At 37.0% G+C, this 23036-nt stretch overlaps 1 protein-coding gene across 1 annotated transcript in view; it reads right to left on the bottom strand.

Annotated features, from left to right (window-relative positions):
• Positions 1–23036, bottom strand: part of GUCY1A2 (guanylate cyclase 1 soluble subunit alpha 2) — a 500240-nt gene that overhangs the window by 199469 nt on the left and 277735 nt on the right. The window contains exon 5 of the mRNA XM_070384284.1: positions 3039–3524. Coding sequence (XP_070240385.1) covers positions 3039–3524 — 486 coding nt within the window. The remainder of the gene's footprint in view (positions 1–3038; positions 3525–23036) is intronic.

Consider the following 23036-nt stretch of genomic DNA (forward strand, 5'->3'; position numbering starts at 1 on the left):
CAAACATCTGATAAAGCTCAACATCAAAAATATTAGCAACTTGATAAAAATGGATGATCAACGAGCACATGAAAAGATGCTCAGTATTGCTAATCAACAGGGAAATGCAAATCAAAACCACAAGGAGATATCACCTCACAGAGGTCAGAATAGCTATCATTAAAAAGAAAACAAAATATAAAAGTTGGTGAGGATGCAGGGAATAGGGATCCCTCCTACACTGTTCGTGGGAAAATATTGATAAATTGGTGCAGCCAGTCGGCAGGTAAACTGGTACAAAAGTAGCCAATTTTGAGGTTTCTCAAAAAACTAAATATAGAATTACCATATGACCTAGGAATTCTACTCCTGGGTATACATCAGAAAGAAACAAAAAGACTAATACAAAAAGATGCTCCCAAAGTTCCTAGGAGCATTATTTATTATTTATAATTGCCAAGGAATGGAAGCAACCTAAAGTGTCTAACAACAGATGAATGGATAAAGAAGATGTGTTTTATGCAGACAATAGAACACTACTCAGTCATAAAAACAATCAAATTTTCCCATTTGCAATAACATGAATGGACTTAGCAGGCATTATTCCTAGTGAAATAAGTCAAGCAGAATAGAAAAATACTATATGATATCACATATTGAAAATTAAAAATAAAACAAATGCTTTAACAGAAAAGAAGGAGACTTTTCATAGATATAAAGATTAAACTAGTGAACTAGTGGTTTATCAATAGGGAGAGTGAAGGGGAGGGGGCAAAATAGGGTTGAGGGTAAAAAAGCGTTTCCTGTGGTATTATATAAAGTCATGTGTATGAAAATTTTGAAAAATTGTAAAGCACTATAGAATTTAAAGAATCTTACATCCAATTTAAAAAAAAAATTAAAAAACTGGCTCTGGTATCATTTTACCTTAAAATTTATCACTAAAATTTCATAAGAAAAAATGAATGTGAGTGAAAGTTTCTAGTCACACCCAACTCTTTTGTGACTCCATGAGCTCTACAGTCATGGAATTCTCCAGCTGAAGGAAACAAGCATGGCAAATCAGTGATTTAGAAGGGAGAGACTGTGGTTGCAGATCTTGTGCAGTAGTGCACAAAGTCTAGGGAATTCGCTGGCTACCCAGTGATTAATACTGTGTGCTATTACTGCTTCATGAGTTCAATCCCTGGTTGGGGAATTATGATCCTGCAAGTCAGGTGCCCCCCAAAATAAATAGTGTACACAGTGTGAAGGAAAAATAGTGCTGGAAATTCAGGACAATCTGCTTTATTTTCTGGCATTGACAATGATAGATTCATATGTCTCCATTTAGCATCAGACACTGGCTACTTCTACCATAAATTACATAAAAATAAAATATAAGAAAGTTAATTTATAAAAACTCATATTTTATATATCAAGGCAAATCCCTCATACATATATCACATTGAATGTTTACTACTCAGAAGAGGCTTTCTAAAATATTTAACATTGGCTATGTAGCATGCATAAGTAACCTCTAGTGGCTCAAGTGGTAAAGAATCTGCCTGCAGTGCAAGAGATCAGGGTTCAATCTGTGGTTTGGGAAGACCTCTTGAAGAAAGGTTTAATGAAACTAGTGAATATCTTTCCCTAAAGGAGATATACCTTAACAAAAACACCCTCTGGACCATAATATGAAACTAAAATGTAAAACAAGTTCTTTTTGAATCTGCTTATGTGAAGATCATACTATGAAGAGAAGTTTAGATGATGTAAAAAAGAAAATAAAAATCACTAGTTCAACTAGTTTGTTTTTACTAAAAGTAATGACTGTCCTTCATATTAAAAAAAAAAGTCATTTACTATGTAATCCATGCACAATGTAAAGTCACAGTTATTCATTAGATGGATGGAAAGCTGAATCACTCAAAATATTGCTATAATTTTAGTAAGAAATTAAAACCATAATTGTTTTAAATTATGACACATGACCCCCAATGTTCATTGCAGCACTACAAATATCATATATTAACACATATATATGGCATCTAGAAAACTGGGACTGATAAACCTATTTGCAGGGCAGAAATAGAGACTCTATAAACATAGAGAACAAACGTATGGACACAGTGCGGGAAGGAGAGGGTGGGGCAAATTGAGAGAGCAGCACTGAAATACATATATTACCATATAAAAAATAGATAGCTAATGAGAAGTTGCTGTATAACACAGGGATCTGAATCTAGTGTTACACTGTGACAACCTAGAGGGATGGATGGAAGGGAGGTGGGAGGGAGATTCAAAGAGGGAGGGAACGTATATATACTTATGGCTGATTCATGCTGATATATGGCAGAAACCAACATAACATTGTAAAGCAATTATCTGCCATTTAAAAATAAAGAAAAAGAAATTAATAAGTAGCTCACCAAATCAGGCTAACAAATGGTGACCTGCACACATTTTCAAAACTCTTCCATCAAGTAACTTGGAAAATTAACATGCTTCCAATAAAAATCATTGGTTATTTGGACAATAGCTAGAACATTTATACGCATTTTTTTAAGAATGAAAAGGATCTCAATTAATTCTCAATGAAGTAGAAAATACTTAATATGTTAAGTAATTAATTATTACTTTATAAAGTAAATTATTAGTTTATAAAGTAAATTATTACTTTAATTACATTAATAATTAATATGTTTTAACATATACTGCTGTTCCTTTTAACTACCAATATAAAATTTTTAGTTTATATTATAATCCTACTCTTCAAGGAAAATTAATTACATGGTTAAAAGTTGCCAATATTTCAGCAAGCTTATTTTATCTTTTTGATAATAATGAATTTAGAAGATTAGTTCCATAGAATTTTTCCTTTCTGACAAATATATAAATCAACTCATAGCGAAAATTCACTCAAAGATCAGATATACTTGTATTCTGAATATTTCTAAATGAAAATTATCCATCACTTATTCTTGTTTAAATAGAAAAATATATTGCATGCTTGTAATTTAATGAAGATGATATTTACCACTAAAAATACTTTTATATAAACAACCAAATCCCATTACCTTATAAATATCCAAAAATCCACATTGGTGGTCGAATCTTGTGTACAGCTCATTCAGCATGCTGATGACTTGCATGGGGGTACACTGGGCACATATGGCTGTGAAGCCAACAATGTCTGAAAACAGCATGGTGACATCATCGAACTTTCTGGCCTGTACTTGCTGCCCTTGCCACAACTGCTGGGCTACATCACCAGGGAAAATGGAGTATAGAAGATCCACTGTTTTCTTTTTCTCTTCTTCCAGGGCCTGGTGAGTTCTTTCTAAAGTTGCTTTTAATTTATCCATCCTCTTCTTCAGCCCATCCTGGGCCTTTGCCTGCTCGCCAACCAAGATGACATCTCGAGTAGCATCATGGATAGGGATGTCCGAGAGATGTAGCCCTCGTCCCATAAGTTCATCCAACTTGTCCACACATGGAGAACCCAAGAATAAAATGGAATTTGATTCCGAGACATGGATCATTTGTCCTTTGACTTCCATCACCTGCAAAATTAACACGGAATTTTAGTCAGCACTCTTTACATAGTAGGTTCACAAAAATTAATTTATTATCAGATGGAGAAGAAGACTAAGAAATTAGCCTTACAGACTTTCTCCATATAGACAAATCTAAATGTGATTTGGGGCCAATGTAGAATTTATGATTCTAAATAGAAATATTTGCTATTGTTTCCCACTTGGCCACTTTCTTAAGACAATGATCAAATGAAAAGAGAGATCAATAAGAATTGAAACAGAAAACATTTTCATTCAAAATGAAATTGTACCCAGGTACATCATGAAACTGGTTCACCAACCAGTTCAAAAACTTTCAATCTGCTTAGTAATAATAGAATTTGGATAATTCCACCTGTCAAAATACTAGATTTAATTGTCATTAAAATAAAACTCAGAAAATAAGTCCAGGAGACTACATGAATCCAAATAATTGTTTAGTCATATGTAAATCATTTTAAGGTCCATCTAATCAAGGCTATGGTTTTTCCAGTGGTCATGTATGGATGTGAGAGTTGGACTGTGAAGAAAGCTGAGCGCCAAAGAATTGATGCTTTTGAACTGTAATGTTGGAGAAGACTCTTGAGAGTCCCTTGGACTGCAAGGAGATCCAACCAGTCCATCCTAAAGGAGATCGGTCCTGGGTGTTCACTGGAAGGACTGATGCTAAAGCTGAAACTACAATACTTTGGCCACCTCATGCAAAGAGCTGACTCATTGGAAAATACCCTGATGCTGGGAGGGATTGGGGGCAGGAGGAGAAGGGGATGACAGAGGATGAGATGGCTGGATGGCATCACCGACTCAATGGACATGAATTTGAATAAACTCCGGGAGTTGGTGATGGACAGGAAGGCCTGGCGTGCTGCAATTCATGGGGTTGCAATGAGTCGGACACGACTGAGCCACTGAACTGAAATGAAGTCATTTTTTTCATCTGTTGTAGTCTTATGAAAGTACATTGATTCTTGCATTGACTAGTTGATAATTCATTTGGACTTAAAAATAAAAATTTAAGCTAGATTTCATTAAGTATTAGCAGAAAATGACTACCAGTTAACTAGCATATTCAATATAAGCTAAAAGTAGCCCCCTCCCCCAAGTCAGGATAGTATTAAAGAAACCCAGCTAGTAAGATAAAAAATCTGAATACACTGTATTGGTGTTTTGCTTTCTGGCTCACTTCACTCTGTATAATAGACTCCAGTTTCATCCACCTCATTAGAACTGATTCAAATGTATTCTTTTTAATGGCTGAGTAACCAATACAATATTATAAAGTAATTAGCCTCCAATTAAAATAAATAAATTTAAATTAAAAAAATTAAAAAATTCTGAATATACAGTAATTTAAATCTATCCCTCCTTTCTGTGCTTTTTGGAGAATTTAGAGAATTGATGTTTAATGAAAAACTTCATGAACACTGGCTCATGTTATCTTAGCTTAATGCCCTAAGGAACCCTCAGAGGGGATGAACATCAGCAAGAAAGGAAGGGAGTCTTAGGCTATATTTATCCAAATACCCTTACTTGGGTTAAGATAGGATATTTCAGCACATCTCAAGCGGAAGCTAGTTGTCATTACCTGAAGAGAGTGCTAAGTGCTAAATTGCTTCAGTCGTGTCTGACTCTCTGCAACCCCATGGACTGCAGCCTGCCAGGCTCCTCCGTCCTCTGTCCTGGAGTGGGTTGCCATTTCCTCCTCCAGGGGATCTTCCAGACCCAGGGATCAAACCGATGTCTCTTATGTCTCCTGCACTGGCAGGTAGGTTTTTACCACTAGCGCCACCTGGGAACCCCTGAAGAGGACTGCTTACAAATTGACCAACTGAGATTGTGTATCAGTTTTATCTATGTCACTTTCTGCAACTACATGGAATGTGCTCAATAAATTTATTTTCTTTTGATCTTCATAGCATGAAGTATAGGTTAGTTGATGAAATTGGAGGCATAGAACAAATATGGGGTAAAACTACTGAGATTTTGTCTTCTAAGCCTGCAAATATTTTACTTTGTTTCACCTGCACCATTTACCAAGATCTAGTCTATATAAGGCGGAGAAGGCAATGGCACCCCACTCCAGTACTCTTGCCTCGAAAATCCATGGACAGAGGAGCCTGGTAGGCTGCAGTCCATGGGGTCGCTAAGAGTCAGACACGACTGAGCGACTTCACTTTCTCTTTTCACTTTCATGCATTGGAGAAGGAAATGGCAACCCACTCCAGTGTTCTTGCCTGGAGAATCCCAGGGATGGGGAAGCCTGGTGGGCTGCCGTCTCTGGGGTCACACTGAGTCGGACATGACTGAAGCGACTTAGCAGCAGCAGCAGCAGCAGTCTATATAAGGAAAAAATGAATCCTTGCTTCATGTTATAAATTGTATGAAACAAAATGTTCACTTTTTATACAAAGTCTGCTAATGTTCAATATTTCATTATTTTATATATAATTTATTCATTGAAGTGTTTATTGAGTGTTTTCTATTTATCAGTGCTGCCCTGGCTGATAGCCATAAAAAGATAATACAAGGTTCCCCTTTTAAAAGATATCACACTATGGAAACAAGAGACACAACTATATAGCCCGTAGAATAGAATGAAGAAACATTTCAATTCCCTATTTAAGATAGGCTGTCAAAAGACTGCAGGCTATGGTTTGAATACAAAGAATGCAATTGTCCTGAAAAGTATTTCCAGATTGTTTCATATATGCTGGGTATGCTTTTTTTTTGGGGGGGGGAGGGTTGTTAATGATTCATACTCATTAGACTATTAGAAGTGTAATAAAGAAGATACACAAAATGTACAACATCATAGCTTGAAAACTAGTATAATCATTTTTTTCTTAAGATTTAAGGTAAAAGCACACCTCTGATGCTCATATAGTTAGACCTCCATCTGGTCTCTTTCTTCTCACATTTCTTTCTAATCATTTTCTTTTTCTTCTACATCTTGCTTTTTTCCCCCTTCTTCCCTTTGTTCTTTGGACTTACTCTTTTGTTTTATTTTTCAAACATTCTTTCTTCATTTACTCTTTATCTCTCCTGCTTGCCTGGCTTTCTTTGTCATCACTGGTTACTTCATTTCCTTGTTGGTTCTTCATTTTTGTTTCTCTTTTTTTCCCTAGGTATTAACTTTCACATTTCCTATTATAAATTGACCTTTTTCTTTTCTGCCTTTGCTTCTACCTCTTTTTATTTAAAATATAAATCAGTATATGTATATAGGCATAAATAATATTATATATTATTTGCTATATGTAAAAAATATGTTTTTCTTTAACTTCCAAAGAAGCGAAATGGAATATATTATATTCCATCTCAAAAAACCCATAAATATATTCCCAATTTATATATGGCATAGTTCTTTTTTTTTTGAAATTTATGACAGAATAAAATATTTTTATTTTTATTTTATTAATTAAAACAAATTTCTGACAGAATGAAATAATTAAAATAAAATATTTAATACTTAGATCACATGTTTTTCTCTTTTAACAATGCCATAGAAAGCTTAAGAAAATATTAAGTATAAGAACTTTACTCAGTTCTAAAGATGGAGTTGAGGTTAAGACAGTTATGGTCTCTGCCCTCATGGAGCTTATATTCTAACAGAGGGGATGATTATATATATATATATATATATATATATATATATATATATATATATTTTTTTAAGAAATGGCAGGTTATGGAGGGCTGTGGGACCCTCTTGCTGTAGAACAATTAGATACATATTTTAAAAAATACTTATGAGTCATCTCTTAAGAGGCAAAGGTTTCCAAGTACATCCCCATATACACGCACTAGCAAAAGAAACAAATTAAAACAAGGCAAACAAACAAAAAGTGAAACCTTGATCTGAACCCCCAATAGGAGCAGAGAGAAACCAGGCTGTCCTAAGAGTCATGTGGAAAGAACACTTTTATTGGAATTCTGAGACTTGGAACGTTTGTAAGATTAGAGAGCCTAGTGAGATTTTTTTTTTTTTTTTTCCTAATTTTATTTTATTTTTAAACTTTACATAATTGTATTAGTTTTGCCAAATATCAAAATGAATCCTCCACAGGTATACATGTGTTCCCCATCCTGAACCCTCTTCCCTCCTCCCTCCCCATACCATCCCTCTGGGTCGTCCCAGTGCACTAGCCCCAAGCATCCAGTATCGTGCATCGAACCTGGACTGGCCACTCGTTTCTTACATGATATTTTACATGTTTTAATGCCATTCTCCCAAATCTTCCCACCCTCTCCCTCTCCCTCTCCCACAAAGTCCATAAGACTGTTCTATACATCAGTGTCTCTTTTGCTGTCTCATACACCGGGTTATTGTTACCATCTTTCTAAATTCCATATATATGCGTTAGTATACTGTATTTATGTTTTTCCTTCTGGCTTACTTCACTCTGTATAATAGGCTCCAGTTTCATCCTAGTGAGATTCTTGACTTGAAGATTCATCCTCAGAATTAAAGAGGTCCTTAGTCAACTGGCACCTAAAACTTCCCCATCTTAGGCTCTCAAAACTCTCGATATGATTAAGCTCAAGCAATGAACAAAAGCAAATAATGAACACAAGATTTAGATGACAAAAACTGAGGGATGGGAATGTCAACTTCAGAATATACAGCAGCTATTTATTTACAAGTAAAGATACAATTTCAGAGAAAGATTAATGACAGAAATGATATGGACCTAACAGAAGCAGAAGATATTAAGAAGAGGTGGCAAGAATACACAGAAGAACTATCCAAAAAAATCTTAATGACCTAGATAACCACAATGGTGTCATCACTCAGCTAGAGCCAGACATCCTGGAATGTGAAGTTAAGTGGACCTTAGGAAGCATCACTATGAACAAAGCTAGTGGAGGTGATGGAATTCTAGTTGAGCTATTTCAAATCATAAAAGATGATGCTGTGAAAGTGTTGCACTAAATATGTCAGCAAATTTGGAAAATTCAGCAGTGGACACAGGACTGGAGAAGGTCAGTTTTCATTCCAATCCCAAAGAAAAGCAATGAATGCCAAAGAATGCTCAAACTACCGCACAACTGCACTCATCTCACACACTAGCAAAGTAATGCTCAAAATTCTCCAAGCCAGATTTCAATAGTACATGAACGATGAACTTCCAGATGTTCAACCTAGATTTAGAAGAGGCAGAGGAACCAGAGATCCAATTGCCAACATCCGCTGGAACATTGAAAAAGCCAGAGAGTTCCAGAAAAACACCTATTTCTGCTTTATTGATTATGCTAAAGCCTTTGACTGTGTGGATCACAACAAACTGTGGAAAATTCTGAAAGAGATGGGAATATCAGACCACTTTACCTGTCTCCTGAGAAATCTATATGCAGGTCAGGAGGCAACAGTTAGAACTGGACATGGAACAATGGACTGATTCCAAATTGGGAAGGACTATGTCAAGGCTGTATATTGTCACCCTGCTTATTTAACTTATATGCAGAGTATATCATGCAAAATGCCAGGCTGATGAAGCACAAGCTGAAATCAAGATTGCTGGGAGAAATATCAATAACTTCAGATATGCAGATAACACCATCCTTATGACAGAAAGCGAAGAGGAACTAAAGAGCCTATTGATGAAAGTGAAAAAGGACAGTGAAAAAGTTGACTTAAAACTCAACATTCAAAAAAACGAAAAGCATGGTATCTGGTCCCATCACTTTATGTAAAATAGATGGGGAAACCATGGAAACAGTGACAGAGTTTATTTTCTTGGACTCCAAAATCACTGCAGATTGTGACTGCAGCCATGAAATTAAAAGACGCTTGTTCCTTTTAAATTAAAAGCAAAGCTATATATCAACATGACTATAGCTTTACTTTTAATTTAAAAGGAGCAAGCGTCTTTTAATTTCATGGCAAAACCAATACAATATTGTAAAGTTAAAAAATTAAATTAAATTAAAAAAAAATTAAAAATGACAAGCAAAAAAAAAAAAAAAAAAATTATTCTCCAGAAAAAAATAAAAATAAAAGCAAAGCTATGACAAACCTAGACAACATATTAAAAAGCAGAGACACTACTTTGCTAAGAAAGGTGCATATAGTCAAAACTGTGGTTTTTCCAGTAGTCATGTATGGATGTTAGTGTTGGACCATAAAGAAGGCTGTGTGCCCAAGAATTGACGCTTTCGAATCTGTGGTGTTGAGAAGATTCCTGAGAGTCCCTTGGACAACAAAGATGTTAAACCACTCAATCCTAAAGGGAATCAGCCTTTAATATTCATTGGAAAGACTGATGCTGGAACTGAAGCTCCAGTACTTTGGCCAGCTGATGCAAAGAGCTAAATGCTGAGAAAGATTGAAGGCAGGAGGAGAAGGGGGTAACAGAGGATGAGCTGGTTGAATGGCATCACCGACTGGATACCCATGAGTTTGAGCAAGCTCTGGGAGTTGGTGATGGATTGGGAAGCCTGGCAAGCTGCAGTCCATGGGGTTGCAGAGTTGAACATGACTGAGTGACTGAACTGAACTGAACAGAGAAAGATTAGCACCAAGAGACTATAAGGAAGGAGTAGGCAGTTAAAAACTTAGAACAGGTCATAATGTAAATGATAGTAGTATTTAACTCAAATAATTGTAATGAAATAATTACATACAGGCCTGTTTACCATATTGAGTATGATATCTGTCACAAATGAGCCTTTGATAAATATTAGGTGACCTTACTGTGGGTTTTGAAACTACCTCAAGCCTTCTAAACCAGAACCCCTTGTTGTTGAACTCAGAAACTGATTTTTCTAAAAAATAAGGAGTACATATGATCCTGAAATTTCACTAGACAGGAATTATTGTCTCAAATGTCATCTTACACAATCTAATTGTAAATGAAGTATAAATAAAGAAAATAAGGGATGGAAAGGAAATACAGATTGCATGGAATAACAAACCAAGTTGGTAAAGGGTAAGGACTTGAACCAGAAATCTTGATATACACAGCCACAGTGTAGACTGTCAGAAAGAATATTTGGATAAAACAAAGAGTGAAATATGAAGTTCAGAGATGACTTAAAGCTCGGACAGGAACAAGACCACCAAATTCCCTATGAATATATCAATCAAAGGTAAATCACAAAACTGTTTCAACAAATGTTATAGACGGTTTTGTTTTAACAAGTTTATAAATGACTTTCCTTCATATCTGTGGAAACATTCAAGATGTACAAGGATCCATTACATTTTTTCATTGCCATGGTACTACATTTATGAGAGGAATTATGTAATTTTGTTATCCAATTTGGGTACTTGAGTCTCCCATAAATGTTTGCCAAAGATCTGCTTGACAAATTCTATTTGTAACCCAATAATATCTCTTAACTGTCCCTTAGTTGGTACAACAAATAACATTTTCAAAATGCTTCCACAGACATTGCTGCATTTTGTCTTTTTGACAGTGTAAGCGGCACCCAAAGTTGCTATAATCAAGGTAGCTAAGACCAGGGAAGGTTGAGTGAGTTGCCAGAGATCACACAGTTGAGTTAAAGAGCCTTGAACTGCCTGACCCAGTGTTCTTTTCATACATAAGTAAAGAGCTGAAAGGAATGAGAGCTTTTGAAATTAAAAATGTTCAGAGTTTAAAGCCCAGTTTTACCACTTGCTGACTGAGTCACCATAGGTGGATCACATGGCCTCTCAGAGATCCAGTAACATCATCTGTAGTGATGTAATGTAATGATGGAATAAAGGTAATTTTATAGACCAGCATTAGGATAAAGTTTAAATGAAATAATATATATATATAAAAGTTTAGCCTAATACCCACATAAGCATTCACTCAGTTTCTCTCAGTTATTATTGTTATTGTTATTAATCATTATGAAATAAGATAATGATGATTTGGTTGGTGCCAGAGAGATATTACAAATAGGAAATAATAATAATAATGAATAGGAAATATAATAAATAGGAAATAAACAATAATAATGCATCTCTAAAAAAATATCTAATATGATGTGAGAGAAATCATAGTTATATTTTATGAAGCTATATTACACAGGCATCGTTTACAAATTATTTTCAGTAACAGTGAAAAGCTATAAACAACTTTCATGTTTATAAATGCATTTCTACTTAAATGATTTATGATCTATCAGTTAAGAAAAAAGTTTCACAAACCATACAAAATGCTACAATAATTAAAATATCACAGTGCAGGTGACTTTGAATTGGCAAAATGTCTCATACATGCATTATCAGAATTTGTCTTGTAAACTTCCCCATGAACATGAACAATGTATAAGAATTCCTTGTCAAGACAATAGCATTTAGCTGAAGAAACATGCCCTGGAGGCTGCCTATTATAGTGAAAAATGTAATAGCTATTGGAATATGGCAAGGGAAATATTCCAAGATGAGTAAAGGAAAATTCAAATCCCCAGAGAGAAAGAAGAGCATAGCATATTTAGGGCATTTATGAAGGACCAGTATGATTACACGGAGAAGGCAATGGCACCCCACTCCAGTACTCTTGCCTGGAAAATTGCATGGGCGGAGGAGCCTGGGAGGCTGCAGTCCATGGGGTCGCTAAGAGTTGGACATGACTGAGCGACATCACTTTCACTTTTCACTTTCATGCATGGGAGAAGGAAATGGCAACCCACTCTAGTATTCTTACCTGGAGAATCCCAGGGACGGTGGAGCCTGGTGGATGGAGGCTGCCATCTATGGGGTCGCACAGAGTCGGACACAACTGAAGCAACTTAGCAGCAGCAGCAGCAGCAGTATGATTACAACAGAGAGCAAAGGGGCAATGACCAGGGTCTAGTGAGGTCAAGGCCGTACAACTGAGTTATGATAATTGGAATGTAAACCTACTCCTTATAATTCTCCAGTCTTCTCTACTCTTTCCTCTATTACCATGAGAGCCACATGTCAATGATGTGGGAAGCAGAAGAAGGAGCCTGGGTTCTAAAGTCTCTTTTGCAACAAGACTGCTCAAAAGACACCTAACCTGTCCCAGATCTATGATGTGAATAAGAAATATATTTTTACATAGTTAATGGACAGGGATTTGAAGATTCTTGTAGCAGTTAGCATTATTAATCTTGACTAACATACCAGTTCCTGGTAAAAGATCAGTTTCAGCCATCTCCATCACACATTTGCAATGTGGTCTAGACTTACACCTACATCACGCTAGGATCTTGGTGAAAAGAATCCACCGTGATTGTTTCCCATTCAACCCAATTACAGTCACCATCATTCTAATTAACACCATTCCCATTTACAATTCTATGAGACCAGTGAATTACGGATTGGTCCTGAGATCAACACACAGTTGAATCTTTAAGTGTGAATCTAAAGCTTTGCTTAAAGGACTGGTTGGTTTTATGCTTATCCAACTTGAATCATCATGAATTATAACTTCATACATTTTTTTATACTATTGAAGCTAAATTACATGTGCATCTTAGATTCCAGTAATGTGATATCAAAACTTTTTAAGTATACTATAAATCATTTTTAAGTATACTGTAAATTATTTGAATGCCTTCTTAGATACAAATGTTCACAAACACTGTAGAAGTTAATACATTCATTTGGGGGGATATTAAGGAGATATTGCTCCCCAAACTGAAAATCTTCAGTGTAAGTAATTTATTCCTTTTTTGATGTTTATTTTTAAATTTAAATATACCTGATTTAATTATATAAGGTATTAATTATATTGAATATATAATATATACTCATATATATTAATTATATAATCATGATGGCATGATCACTGACCTAGAGCCAGACATCCTGGAATGTGAAGTCAAGAGGGCCTTAGAAAGCATCACTACAAACAAAGCTAGTGGAGGTGATGGAATTCCAGTTGAGCTATTTCAAATCCTGAAAGATGATGCTGTGAAAGTGCTCCACTCAATATGCCAGCAAATTTGGAAAACTCGCAGTGGCCACAGGACTGGGAAAGGTCAGTTTTCATTCCAATCCCAAAGAAAGGCAATGCCAAAGAATGCTCAAACTACCGCACAATTGCACTCATCTCACACACTAGTAAAGTAATGCTCAAAATTCTCCAAGCCAGGCTTCAGCAGTACGTGAACCGTGAACTTCCAGATGTTCAAGCTGGTTTTAGAAAAGGCAGAGGAACCAGAGATCATATTGCCAACATCCGCTGGATCATGGAAAAAGCAAGAGAGTTCCAGAAAAACATATATCTCTGCTTTATTGACTATGCCAAAGTATTTGACTGTGTGGATCACAATAAACTGTGGAAAATTCTGAAAGAGTTGGGAATACCAGACCACCTGACCTGCCTCTTGAGAAACCTATATGCAGGTCAGGAAGCAACAGTTAGAACTGGACATGGAACAACAGACTGGTTCCAAATAGGAAAAGGAGTACGTCAAGGCTGCATACTGTCACCCTGCTTATTTATCTTCTATGCAGAGTACATCATGAGAAACGCTGGTCTGGAAGAAGCACAAGCTGGCATCAAGATTGCCGGGAGAAATATCAATTACCTCAGATATGCAGATGACACCACCCTTATGGCAGAAAAGCCTCTTGATGAAAGTGAAAGTGGAGAGTGAAAAAGTTGGCTTAAACCTCAACATTCAGAAAACGAAGATCATGGCATCTGGTCCCATCACTTAATGGGAAATAGATGGGGAAACAGTGGAAACAGTGTCAGACTTTATTTTTTTGGGCTCCCAAATCACTGCAGATGGTGACTGCAGCCATGAAATTAAAAGATGCTTACTCCTTGGAAGGAAAGTTTTGACAAACCTAGATAGCATATTGAAAAGCAGAGACATTATTTTGCCAACAAAGGTCCATCTAGTCAAGGCTATGGTTTTTCCTTTGGTCGTGTATGGATGTGAAAGTTGGACTGTGAAGAAAGCTGAGCGCTGAAGAATTGATGCGTTTGAACTGTGTTGTTGGAGAAAACTCTTGAGCGTCCCTTGGACTGCAAGGAGATCCAACCAGTCCATTCTAAAGGAGATCAGCTCTGGGTGTTCTTTGGAAGGAATGATGCTAAAGCTGAAACTCCAGTATTTTGACCACCTCATGCGAAGAGTTGACTCACTGGAAAAGACTCTGATGCTCGGAAGGATTGGGGGCAGGAGGAAAAGGGGATGACAGAGGATGAGATGGTTGGATGGCATCACTGACTCAATGGATATGAGTTTGAGTGAACTCCGGGAGTTGGTGATGGACAGGGAGGCCTGGCGTACTGCAATTCATGGGGTCGCAAAGAGTTGGACACGACTGAGCAACTGAACTGAACTGAACTGAACCCAGCTTTTTTAAGTGTAAGAATGGAAACTGAAAAAAGTTAAGTGATGTGTTCAAGGTCTGTAGCTAAGGAAACAGAGATGGGACTACAACATGGGTGTTCTCATCTTAGGTTGTATACCCTACATATTTTCCTACATATTTCACTCTCACAATAAAAGGGACTTCTAAAAATTGTAATGAGTACTTGTGGTATTGGAAACCTTCAGGAAATTCTTCTATATCAGACTTAAGAATCTCTGCACTGTTATATAATATTTGCTTGAATGTTTTCCCGCTCTTCAGAAATAAATGGCATGACCAAACTGACTCCACACTTTTAAAATGGAAATAGTAATTAAATCTACCTAATAATATTGTTATTAAAATACATATTGTAAATGTTTACAAAATACTCAAAATAGTCAACAATATATAATAAACAAGTATATGTTTAATTAAAACTGCCTGGCTTGCAGTTGCTATAAGTACTTTTAGAATTCTATAACTAATCATCTACTATTGTCCTACAGACAATTTAAGCTTTGATTACAACGAATAGAGGCTGTATTAGTTTTCTAGGGATGCTATAATAAATTAACACAGAATGAGTGGTTTGAACAACAGAGGTTTATTGTCTTAGCTCTGGAAACTAGAAGCCCAAGATCAAAGTGTTGGTGGGGCCAGGGCCTTCCCTCTCCTAGCTTTTGGCTGTGGCAGCATAAGTATAACATTCACATCGTGCTCTATGTACATGTCTGTCTCTGTGAACCAATTTTCACATTTTATAAGGACATTAGTCAGAAAGTGGCCAAGGTGGCAGAGTAGAAAGACCCTGGTTCACCTCTTCTCATGAGCACACCAAAATCACTATTATGTTCAAAACAATCATTAGTTAAAATGATTGCAAGCTGTGAGAAAAAGTCTTTTAAAACTAAAGACATAAAGAAAAAACCACAATGCGATGAATAGGAGGGGTGGACTTGAGATACAATCAAATGCCATACCCCAAGGTGGGTGACACACAAGTTGGAGAATGATTATATTGCACAGGGTCTCTCACATGAATGCAAGTTCTAAGCTCCACATCAGACACCCTTGGACAATAGGTCCTGCACCAGGAGGATGATTACCAAGAGCATTTGGCTTTGAATTCCAGTGGAATTTAATTTTGAGAGTCCCAAAGGACTGGGAGAAATAGAGACTTCATTCTTAAAAGATATATACAAAATTTCATGCACACTGGGTCTTTGGGCCAAAGCAATAATTTAATAGGAGCCTGGGCCAGATAGAGCTTCTGGACTTGGAATGTCTTCAAGAGAAATGGTGGGGGAGGCTGTGGCTCATACAGGGGACATTAGACACTGGTGGAAACCATATTTGGGAACATACTACCACAAAACACTACTACTGGTGGCTGCCATTGTGACTCATTAGGGCCCCAACCTGGCCATCCTGAAAAACCACAGGGACACAGTCCAGTCCCACTCATCAACAGAAAGGTTCCTAAAGACTTCCTGACCCCATAGCTACCTCTAGACATGCCCCTAGACATGGCCCTGACCACCAGAGAATCAAGACCAAGTCCCACCCACCAGTGGGCAGGCACTGACACTTCCCTCCTAGAATCCTGTATTAGACACTAGACCAGTCTTACTAAACAAAGAGCAGATATAAGATGCTACAAAACTATGATCTCACAACCTGAGAAACCAGCCCACTCACAGCAGGACAGACCCAACCCTGGGACCAGCTAGACATGGGCCCAGTGCACTAGCAGGCCAATGCAAGATTCAGAACACCATGGAGCAGATACCAAACTGTCAGGAACCATCACTCACCACCACCAACAATCTAAAATGAGCTCTGTGATCCCTGACTCCAGAGACCAGCTCTGCCTGCCAGTAGTCCGACATTAGCCCCAGGACCTGGTTTCGCCTGGCAGTGGCTGAGCAACAACCACAGAATCTTCAAGATCCTGACTCGGCCCAACAGAGAGTTAGCACCAGCCCTGGGGCTCCACAGGGTTCTACAGTCACCTCAGGCCCGGCCCCATTAAACAGCATCCAGCAGCATCCATACAAGGCAGGACCTAGCAATCCACCCGGCTAGGAGCAAATGAAGACTACTAGACCCCACATATTTAGCCTACCACAACAGAAGGACCCACAGCCCTCTCAAGGGGAATCCCTAGAGCATATAACCTGGTGACAGGAGGGGCGTGCACTATTGGGAAATACAGGACATCTCCTGCTAAAGGCTTGTTTGCAAGGCTGAGAAAGGTGCCAATGTACCACATACATAAATATACAAATGGCAAATTATTAACAACAACAACAACAAAAAGCAGAAGGGTGCATATCAGATGAAGGAACAATATCAAATCCCTGAAGAAAAGCTAAGTGAAGTCAAGAGAGACAACCTATCTGAGAAAGTGTTCAAAGTAATGATCATAAAGATGATCAAAGAACTTGGGAGAAGTATGGATGCACACAGTGAGAAGTTAGAAGATTTAACAAAGAGTTAGGAAAATAAAAACAGACATGAAATGAAAATGAAAAATACAATAGAAGGAATCAAAATTAGACTAAATGATACAGAGGAACAGATCAGTGAGTGGAAGAAAAGTAGTGAAAATCACTGGTGCTGAAAAGAAAAAGAAAAAAAGAGTATGAAAAGAAACGAGAGCAGTTTAAGAGACCTCCAGGACAACATCTAGCCCACAATCACATTATAGGGGTCCCAGAGTTCAGCACCAGCAAACAAGCTTTAGAACAAATTAAATACAAAAATTTCCAGGTGAAAAAGTCCATAAATAGAGACAAGAAAATGTGAGATGAAAAAGCTCACTGGTAAAGGAAAACATACAGTAAAGTCAGGAAATCATCCACACACAAGGTGAGTAGAGAATGAAAAAAGACAAAAGTGTAAACTCATGTATAGTCACAATAAGTAGTTAAAGAAAGAAAGAAAGTGAAGTCACTCAGTCATGTCTGACTCTTTGTGACCCCGTGGACTCTAGCCCGCCAGGCTCCTCCGTCCATGGGATTCTCCAGGCAAGAATACTGGAGTGGGTTGCCATTTCTTTGTCCTGGGGACCCAGGGATCAAACCTAGGTTTCCTGCATTGCAGGCAGACACTTTAACCTCTGAGCCACCAGGGACATAGTCAAAATAATTGTGTGTAAATTATAATTTTAAATTATCTAACCTATCTCAAAAACAGTAATTGTAAGGGGAGCACAGTATGAATGCAAGGTTTTTAAAATGCATTTGAAATTAAGAGAACAGTAACTTAATCATGTTTATATATAGATTGTTATACAAAGACCTCATTTCAGCTGCAAACCAAAACTGTATAATAGATACACCTTCAAAAAAAAAAAAAAAACCAAACCTGACAGTATAGATAGTCAACAAATCAGAAGAGAACAGAACAAAAGAAGAAAAGGGGGAAAAAGCTACAAAAACAAATGCAAAACTATTAACAAAATGACAATAGGAACATACATGTTGATAGTTACTTTATTTATTTTTTCAAGTTGTTTTCCTTTTTTTTTTTTAAGCTTTTTTTTGTTGTTGTTAATTTTTTTTTTTTAACTTTACAATATTGTATTGGTTTTGCCATAGTTACTTTGAAGGTAAGCCAACTAAATGCTCCAACCAAAAGACAGAGTATGGCTGAATGGATTAAAAAAAAAAAATGACCTGCATATATGCTGCCTTGAAGACAGTCACTTCAGATTTAGAGGCACATACAAACTGAAAGTGAGGGGATGGAAGGAGAAAGGTATTCCAGGCAAATGGAACCCTATAAAAGCCAAGACAGCAATATGTATACCAGACAAAATAAGTATTAAAGCCTATTACAAGAGAAAATGAATGACACTATCTAACGATCCAGGAATCAATCCATGAAGAAGATATAACAATTGTAAATATAAATGCACCAAAATACAGAACCTAAATATATAAGGCAAACATTACCAGACAAGAAAGAAATAACAGAGTAACACGATAACAGTTCAGTTCAAAGCTAAAAATAGAGTTAACATATTACCCTGCAATCTCACTCCTGGGCATTTATCTGGAGAAATACATGATGCTAAAGGATACATGCAGCCAAATATTCACTGCAGCACTGTTTATACTAGCCAAGACATGGAAGCAACCTAAATGTTCATCAACAGAGGAATGGATAAGGAAGATGCGGTACATATATATGATGGAATACTATCCAGCCATTAAAAAGAATGAAATAACATCATTTGCAGCAACATGGATGGACCTAGAGAATGTCACACAGAGTAAAGTAACTCAAAGTGAGGAGAGATATTTTATGACACCCTAAATGTGGACTCAAAAATAGAAATGTTACAAACAAACTTACTTACAAAATATAAAGAGACTGACAGATTTAGAGAATTAACTTATGGTTGCCAAGGGTAAGGATAGGGGGAAAGGATAGTTAGGGAATCTGAGACGGACATGTGCATATTGCTACATTTAAAATGGATAATCAACAAGGACCTTGTTGAATTTTTTTTTTCCATGACAAACTAAAGTTTATATTATATCAGTGTGCTATGCTGTGCTTAGTCATTCAGTCGTGCCTGTAGCCCGCCAGGCTCCTCTGTCCATGAGGATTCTCCAGGCAAGAATACTGGGGTGGGTTGCCAAGCCCTTCTCCAGGGGATTTTCCCAATCCAGGGATCTAACCCAGGTCTCCTACATTACAGGCAGATTCTTTACTGCCTGAGCCACCAAGGAGGCCCATATATACCAGTAATACAAAGTAATTAAAAATAGCAAAAATTAAGAAATGAACAATCCAAAGAAACAGAGGATAACAATAAAATGGGAAAGACTAGAGATCTCTTAAAGGAAATTGAAGGTATCAAGAGAATATTTTTTGCAAGGACAGGAATGATCAAAGACAGAAACAGAAAGGACCTAACAGAAGCAGAAGAGATTAAGAAGAGGTGGCATGAATACACAGAAGAACTATACAATAAACGTCTTAATGACCAGTACAACCACAATGGTATTGTGACTCATCTAGAGACAGATATCCAGGGATGTGAAGTCAAGTGGGCCTTAAGAAGCATTACTACAATCAAAGTTAGTGGAGGTGATGGAATTCCCACTAAACTATTTAAAATACTATAATGCCATGAGAGTGCTGCACACAATATGTCAGCAAATTTAGAAAACTCAGCAGTGGCCAAAGGATTGGAAAAGGTGAGTTTTCATTCCAGTCTCAAAGAAAGGCAGTGCCAAAGAATGTTCAATTACAGCATAATTGTGTGCAATCCATGTGCTAGTAAGGTTATGCTCTAAAACCTTCAAGGTAGACTTCAGCAGTACTTGAATCAGGAACTTGCAGATGTTCAATCTGGGTTTAGTAAAGGCAGAGGAACCGGGGATCAAATTGCCTACATTTGTTGGATCATAGAGAAAAGAAGAGAATTCCAGAAAATACTTCTACTTCATTATGTATGCTAAAGCCTTTAATGATGTGGATTACAATAAACTGTGGAAAATTCTTAAAGTGATGAGAATACCAAACCACCTTGGTTGTCTCCTGAGAAACCTGTAAGCAGGTCAAGAAGCAACAGTTATAACCAGACACGGAACAATGGACTGGTTCAATATTAGGAAGAGAATACACTGTTACCCTGCTTATTTAACTCATATGCAAGCACATCATGCAAAATGCTGGCCTAAATGAATCACAAGCTAGAATCAGGATTGCTGGGAGAAATATCAACAACTTCAGATGTGCAGACGATACTAATGACAGAAAGTGAAGAGGAATTAAAGAGCCTCTTGATGAGGGTCAAAGCAGAGAGTAAAAAAGCTGACTTAAAATTCAACATTCAAAAAATTAAGATCATGGCATCTGGTCCCATCATTTCATGACAAATAGAAGGGGGAAAAGTGGCATCAGTGACAGACTTTATTTTCTTGGGCTCCAAAATCACTGCGGATGGTGACTACAGTTATGAAATAAAAAGATGCTTGCTTCTTGGAAGGAAAGCTATGACAAACCTAGACAGCATATGAGAAAACAGAGACATCACTTTGCCACAAAGGTTTGTATAGTCAAAGCTATGGTTTTTTCAGTAGTCATGTACAGATGTAAGAACTGGACCATAAAGAAGGCTGAGCACTGAAGAATTTATACTTTCAAATTGTTGTGCTGGAGAAGAATCTTTTATACAGCAAGGGGATCAAACCCATTAATCCTAAATGAAATAAATCCTGAATATTTATTGGAAGGCCTGATGTTGAATCTGAAGCTTGAATACTTTGGTACCTCATGCAAAGAGCTGAATCATTGGAAAAGACCTTGGTGCTGGGAAAGATTGAAGGCAAAAGGTATGGGGACAGTAGAGGATGAGATGGTTAGATAGGCTCACCAATTCACTGGCCACAGATTTGAGCAAACTCCAGGAGATAGTGAAGGACAAGGGAGCCTGGCATGCTCCAGTCCAGGGGGGTGGTAAAGTGTCCAACATGACTTAGTGACTGAACAACAACAACAATTATAAGTGGCACTAATAGACATATTTACAGGATCCAGAAAAAGGTCAGAACATGCTACACCAAGTTAGGCAACATGTTAGTTGCATTAGCCAAAGCTTAAGGTTGAAATGTTCCTAGAAGAACATGATTAATAGGTAAAATGACTGGAATTTTAAGTTTGGAGAATTAAAAGGTAAGGAAGAGTCACCTTTAAATATCTGGGAAATGGATATATAAAATGAGGAGTAAGAAGAAAATTAAAGTAATGCAGTTGAAAATATTACCCATGTATAAACATCAGAGGCAGATCTTAGCAAAATATATAGGTAAAAATATCTGGCAATAAGCACTATTCAAAAGTATAATTGCTGTTTTGTGAACTCTGGATGTGATCATGGTATCTGGATTACCTGATTAAGTCTCAGCTCCTCAGAATGGCACATGCACAGATAAAAATAGCCTTTTGTGGTTTAGTCTTTACCATTTCATATCATGTCAATCTACTCATAATTCTTTAAATTTTCTGTGTTCTCTTCTTGTCTGTCTTTGAATATTACCTACTTTACTTGGCATACTCTTCACTGTTATTGTTCAAGGCATGTCTCAAATGTTATTCCTCAGAATGAATTTTCCAGCTTTCACCACATGTGTCAAGTATCCTACTCCAGAGTTGTTATAGCTTGAATATATACATCTATTTTACTCTTCGTTACAGGGTATTGTAATAGTCTGTTCACTTTATTCTTCTTTCCTACTAGATCATGGGCTTCGATGAGAAGAAGATGTTTTGATTCTATCTATCACTGATGTCCAACATAACGCTTACTAGTTAATAGGTGATAAAAATATGCTGAATAAATTGTGTCAAGTGTATTCCCCTACTGAATAGAATGCTGTGTTTGAAAATTTTTAGGTGATCCTTAAAATCCAACAGAATGTAGCTTTTGTATATACAGTAGGATTGAATACAGAAACAAAATAGTCTAGGAATTTATTAATACAGAAATAGTAGGTATAAGTGTTGAGGAATAACATTAGTATACATGCAGATACCTGATATTAACTTAAAAGTGGTCTATTTATCCAAAAATAAAATGTTTGAATCTTCCTTTTGCTTATCCCTGTTATTGTCAAATACTTCAAAGCAGGGTAGTTCTGAATAGTCATATATTGCATGTTGCTGTTGTTGAGTCACTGAGTTGTATCTGACTCTGTGACCCCATGGACTACAGCATGTCAGACTTTCCTATAAACCACTGTCTCCCGGCGTTAACTCAAGTTCATGTCTATTGAGTTGGTGATGCTATCTGATCATCTCATCCTCTGTCACCCTCTTTTCCTGTTGCCTTCAATCTTTCCCAGAATCAGGATCTTTTCCAATGATTTGGCTCTATGCAGCATGTGGCCAAAATACTATAGCTTCAGTTTTAGTCAGGATTGATTTCCTTTAGGACTGACTGGTTTGATTTCCTTGCAGTCCAGGGGACTCTCAAGAGTCTTCTGCAGCACCACCCAGCCTCCCTTACGGTCCAACTGTCAAACCATAGCTTTGTCTATACGGACCTTTGTTGGCACAGTGATGTCTCTGCTTTTTAATATGCTGTCAAGGTTTGCCATAGCTTTCCTTTCAAGAAGCAAGTGACTTCTAATTTCATGGCTATAATCACCAACCACAGTGACTTTAGAGCTCAATAAAAGAAAATCTGTCACTGCTTCCACTTTTCC

This window comes from Bos mutus, chromosome 15 (assembly GCF_027580195.1).
Source record: "Bos mutus isolate GX-2022 chromosome 15, NWIPB_WYAK_1.1, whole genome shotgun sequence".
Classification (NCBI taxonomy): Eukaryota; Metazoa; Chordata; class Mammalia; order Artiodactyla; family Bovidae; genus Bos; species Bos mutus.